We start from the raw sequence: 5,000 nt of genomic DNA on the forward strand, positions 1-5,000 counted from the left end.
CATTAAGATAAGGGATAATTATCATGTTATTACCACGCCGGACATCCGTTGAGGATATGTAAAATTGAAGTGACCAGCGCTACGTCAAAAACAGTTGGTCAACACTTTTGTGAAGATTTGAAGGAAATAAAAGTTTCTATAATTCATTGTTTCGAAATCCACGACGGCGAAAAGAATTTATCTGTATTTCATATCTTCTTTTCCCTGTTGAGTTGACTAGTTTGGTAAATGAAAGCTAGTTAGGCAAAATTTTCGGACCTAGTTTTGCGACGGTACATAATTATATTAGGGAGCTTGGCCAAGAGTTGACTTCGAAGTAATACCATGGAAGAAAAAAAAAAAAAATAAACAAAAAAAACAGTGTGATGACAGGGACGAAGGTTGCAAAAACGGAGAAACAAAGGAGATAAAAAAAAAAAAAAATGTGGCAAGTTTCCATTCGCTTCTGACAGTTTTTTTTTATTCAGCTATTTCTTGTCATGCCCGACATTTGTCCTAACTTTTAATTGGATGCTTCCGATTCCGATTGCAATTCAAAGATAAAAATACACAAGAAAGAAATAGTTGTTACATAGTCTATATTTAGACTTATAAAAAAAAGTCTCTTTAACATGAATATCATTAAAAAAAATCATCTGAAAATTCCTTTTTGCAATTACCATTCATGTTTCTTAACAGGAATAATAGATACCTCTGAATGTCTAAATATCAGATGCAAGTAGACTATGTTTGTAGTGATCGCGTGATTGTGATGTGTTGCAATCAAATTTAACCTCGAGTTATGTTGCTGAGTTTTAATTGTGCAATAACAATGGATGATGTAGTAAGATAGGTCTGCATTATAATGTGCAGCGACTACACAGAGTAAACAGTATCCAGTAATATATCGCCGCAACCTTGTGCTATGGTAATGTGGCAACCATAATGCTGTTAGGGAAGTGTCACACACACACACACACAGACACACACACACACACACACACGTGCGCGCACACACACACACACACACATATATATATATATATATATATATATATATATATATATATATGTATGTATATATATATATATATATAAACACACACACACACACACACATATATATATATATATATATATATATATATATATATATATATATATATATATATATGTGTGTGTGTGTGTGTGTGTGTGTGTGTGTGTGTGTGTGTGTGTGTGTGTGTGTATATCATATATATATTTATCTAATCATCTAGGAAAAGGAAGTTGCCTGATGCCATGTTTTTATAATGCCACCGAGACGACAGGGTGGTGATGATAGGCACCTGGTTTGACACTCTAATAAGCATAACTATTCGAAATAACGATGTTTTTTCCGACACGTTACATTCAGCTCGTCTTCGTCAACCTTTCAAATACATCTTCACATCTTCAAAGAATAAGAAAGAAAGAAAAAAAAAGTGTGGTTCTTCCTATACTGACAAATGGCAACTTATATTCAATACTGACTATGACATCTCATGCAAAGTAAAACACGTAAACATTTTCATACTATTAAATCAATAATCGATTAGGTTTGTGAAGTCTCCAACGAATAAAGGTATTTTGAAATTCATGTCGTTATATTCGAAGGTCGAAACAGCCAATAGGAAGCCGAGTTTCAAGAAAACGGTTAGAATATCAACCAATAAGAGAAGGGTACACATGGGAACGTCTTCGTCACTTTATGTATATGCTTGTTAAGGGTTAATCGCACTTACCTCCGAAGGCATTAAGGTCTATTTCAGCTGGTAAGATTTGTATAATTGTATGACATTGTTGTTCAGTTTAGAAGTGTGTATAAGGATATCTCACAAATTGCAAGTAGGAAACTAACGGTTTTTGATTAATTCAATTCCCAAATCTAGAAGACCAGATTTCGAAAAAGGAAACGTTATTACGAAAGAACTGAGATACACAAACATTTTGGTACCCAAGTATTTATAATAACCACTACACGACCAGGTTCCATCCGTAGAACATAACTTTGATCTCATAGTTAAACATTACCTTAAATTCCGCCATAGAATTACGAATCAAATTATTACAAGAAAATAGTTATACATACAGCAAGATCTTTACAACATTGGTTCTTAAACGTAATAAATGCACATCAAGTATATAATTAAAAATCCTTCTCGTGTTGATCGAAAAAAATCTTTAAAATACATTTTTTTTTTTTTTTTTTTTTTTTTTTTTAGCAAAGAATTCTAAATCAACAAAAATAAATATAACCACCGAAGTTAAATTTGTTTCCCTCCAAGTTCTGCCCGCTGGAAAGTACTCACACACTCCAGCCTAAGACCCTCTGGTCAAAAAGTATATGATTTTATAAACACGGCTAACCGGATTATCATTTTCTTTTATAAGGATTTACTGTCTGGTATATCTATATGTCGATCCGTTGTGCATATGCATTTGACGTTTCTGCAATCTTTATACGTCTTGCATAAGGATCTTTAACAATTCGCCCTGATTACAAAGATGCAAAGGATAAAATGTTTCACTTCCTTCTCTTAGGTAATCCTTGGGTATGAATAAGTCTTAACATTGATCAATCTTTTTCCTATTCTTTTCTCGCTATTTTATTTTCTCTCTTTATCACCAGCATCATCACTTCTTCTTTTTCAGCACCATCACCTCCTCCTCGTCCTTCGAGTTCCACTTCATATATTTCTTCCTCTTTGGTCAATATCCATGGCTGCTTTTAAAGATTATTATTATTTTATATTTTTCATCATTCTTTAATGCAAATGATTATTTTATTATTTTTTTTTGTTATTCTTTAATGCAAACCAGTATCGCTTTGGGCAACTGCCTGGCTATCTTCAAGAATCAAAAGGTTACTATATCATGCGCCATTCTGAATGTACGTGTTCTGTGTCCTCAAGTATAGTGTCATCTGCTTTTAAGAGACTTATTGGTATTTTGGTTGAAGTGGACATTCCCGAATCTTCCATTTCTGAAATATAGCTTTTGTTTTTTTCATTTAATATTCTTAATATGTTAACTGCAATCTATTGTTATCGAACTGCAAATATACTTCCAAGGAGTGGTTGGTATCATCAATATTAGGATACATCTTCCGTGATTTCAGTCTTGGTTGAGATGGAGCTTATTGGGTTATACATGTCATTGTTATGTCATATGATATATTCACTATCTTTTGTATGATATTTTGGGTGTTGGCGTATCTTTGTAGATGAAATAAATCTATTTCACTCATGGACAAGTGGTAGATTTTTATAGAGCCTTGTTTTTTCTTAATATAAGTTACTGTGTGTATGCTTGTGAGTGTTCGAGGTATGTTTGTATATCCTTATATTGTGTACGCTTGCAGATGTGTGCATGTAATATATATGTGAATGAGTGCGTACGTGCGCGTGCGTGTACATGTACGCATGTATATGCAAGAATGATAATTCTGTGATAATAAATATTTGTAGAATCTTTTACAAGACAGGACATGGGAGCAAAGGTTCCGCTGAGCAACATCCATCGCCATATTCGCCATTAAGTAGATCTCTCATTGCATGCAGTACACCGGTCTCATCGGGCAGTACGTCACTAGTCATTCTGGGCAACAGATTGGCCATGACATGTAATGCATTCCTCTCTGGCGCCTTGCAAATCATGAGCCAGTACTTCGAAGACTTAGGTCGGTTTATGCAACACGTATTTACTGTGCGTGCTGCATAAACCGATGACACAACCGGATGATTTACGAGCTTTCTCGGATCCTTCACCCCGGGCCATATTTCTCATATTCTTACCTTATTCTTATCTTATTTCTCATATTCTTACCTTATTCTTATCTTATTTCTCATATTCTTACCTTATTCTTATCTTATTTCTCATATTCTTACCTTATTCTTATCTTATTTCTCATATTCTTACCTTATTCTTATCTTATTTATCATATTCTTACCTTATTCTTATCTTATTTCTCATATTCTTACCTTTCCTTCGAAGGCGAACTTCATTGACGTTGAATTTCCGACAGCCCATCCTCTTGGCCCAAGCGATGAGTGCGGCGCGGAAGAGTTTGTTCGCCCAGGCGTAGAAAGGCAGGAACATCAACAAATGCAACCTGTTCAACAAGGAGGCGCTGTCCAGGTTCACCACGGACGGTCGGCCGCTGTTCATCCGAGTCGCCAGCAACATGATGACCTGGAAACCGAGACTTGATGTGTGATGAGGTGTGTATTATTTTGGGTCCGAGTTGCGTTCTGTTCCACGGGGTTTCATGGGCGTCTGTAGTACGAGGGAAAAGGGCGAAAGATTTTACTCACGTGGGGGAGCGACAACACGGCGTACAGCGAGAGGACCGAGAGCGCAGATCTTTCGGTTCGAACTCTGACGAGGCGATCGCTCTTCGCCACGTCCCCGTTGAAATCCAAGACGTGGCGCTTCTTCCGGAACTCCAGCGCCACCAGGAGGTAGGCGACGAAGGTGGCCAGGGCTCCTGAGATGTACATCGCGATGTAGGTGGCGTAGAAGGAGACTGTCACCCGCATGTCAGCGCACGGAACCTGCCCGTCAATCGCAGACGGAATGGCCACGAGGGCGATGGGGAATGTCCAGCATGCTAGTGTGACGTAGCAACAGCGACGCTTAGTGACGAGCGTCGGGTAGCGGAGGGGCCAGCACAGGTACAGGTACCGGTAGAGGGCCAGACAGGTCACACAAAAGCAAGACACGACGTGCAGGTACCTCAGACAGATAGACAAAACAACACACCATTCGACGGTTCGTTTGTTCCGACACGAATGCACGAGGAGTTTGACGTTGAAAATGAAAGAAATGGCCGACAGCAGGGCGATGCTAACCGCCAGACTATAGACGAAAGGACTCGCTATCCTGTTCCTCAGACGTCTTTCCATGATGTAAACAACTAGCGTCAGCACGCACTCAACCATCGTAAGGAAACTGAGTGTCACATAAAGGGCAGGGACGAGTGGACAGTTCATCATACTTTC

General features: G+C 38.0%; 1 protein-coding gene across 1 annotated transcript in view; it reads right to left on the reverse strand.

Moving 5' to 3' along the window:
• Nucleotides 1–5,000, reverse strand: part of LOC147470678 (uncharacterized) — a 7,935-nt gene that overhangs the window by 1,111 nt on the left and 1,824 nt on the right. Inside the window, exons 1-2 of the mRNA XM_086543577.1 lie at nt 4,314–5,000; nt 3,981–4,191 (exon numbers count right to left, since the gene is read on the reverse strand). The exon at nt 4,314–5,000 is cut by the window's right edge and continues 1,824 nt beyond it. Coding sequence (XP_086399703.1) covers nt 3,981–4,191; nt 4,314–4,994 — 892 coding nt within the window. The 5' untranslated portion in view covers nt 4,995–5,000. The remainder of the gene's footprint in view (nt 1–3,980; nt 4,192–4,313) is intronic.

The sequence above is a fragment of the Penaeus japonicus genome, unplaced genomic scaffold, assembly GCF_977035675.1.
Source record: "Penaeus japonicus unplaced genomic scaffold, GWHDUDI00000001_assembly GWHDUDI00000013, whole genome shotgun sequence".
In the NCBI taxonomy this organism is placed as follows: Eukaryota; Metazoa; Arthropoda; class Malacostraca; order Decapoda; family Penaeidae; genus Penaeus; species Penaeus japonicus.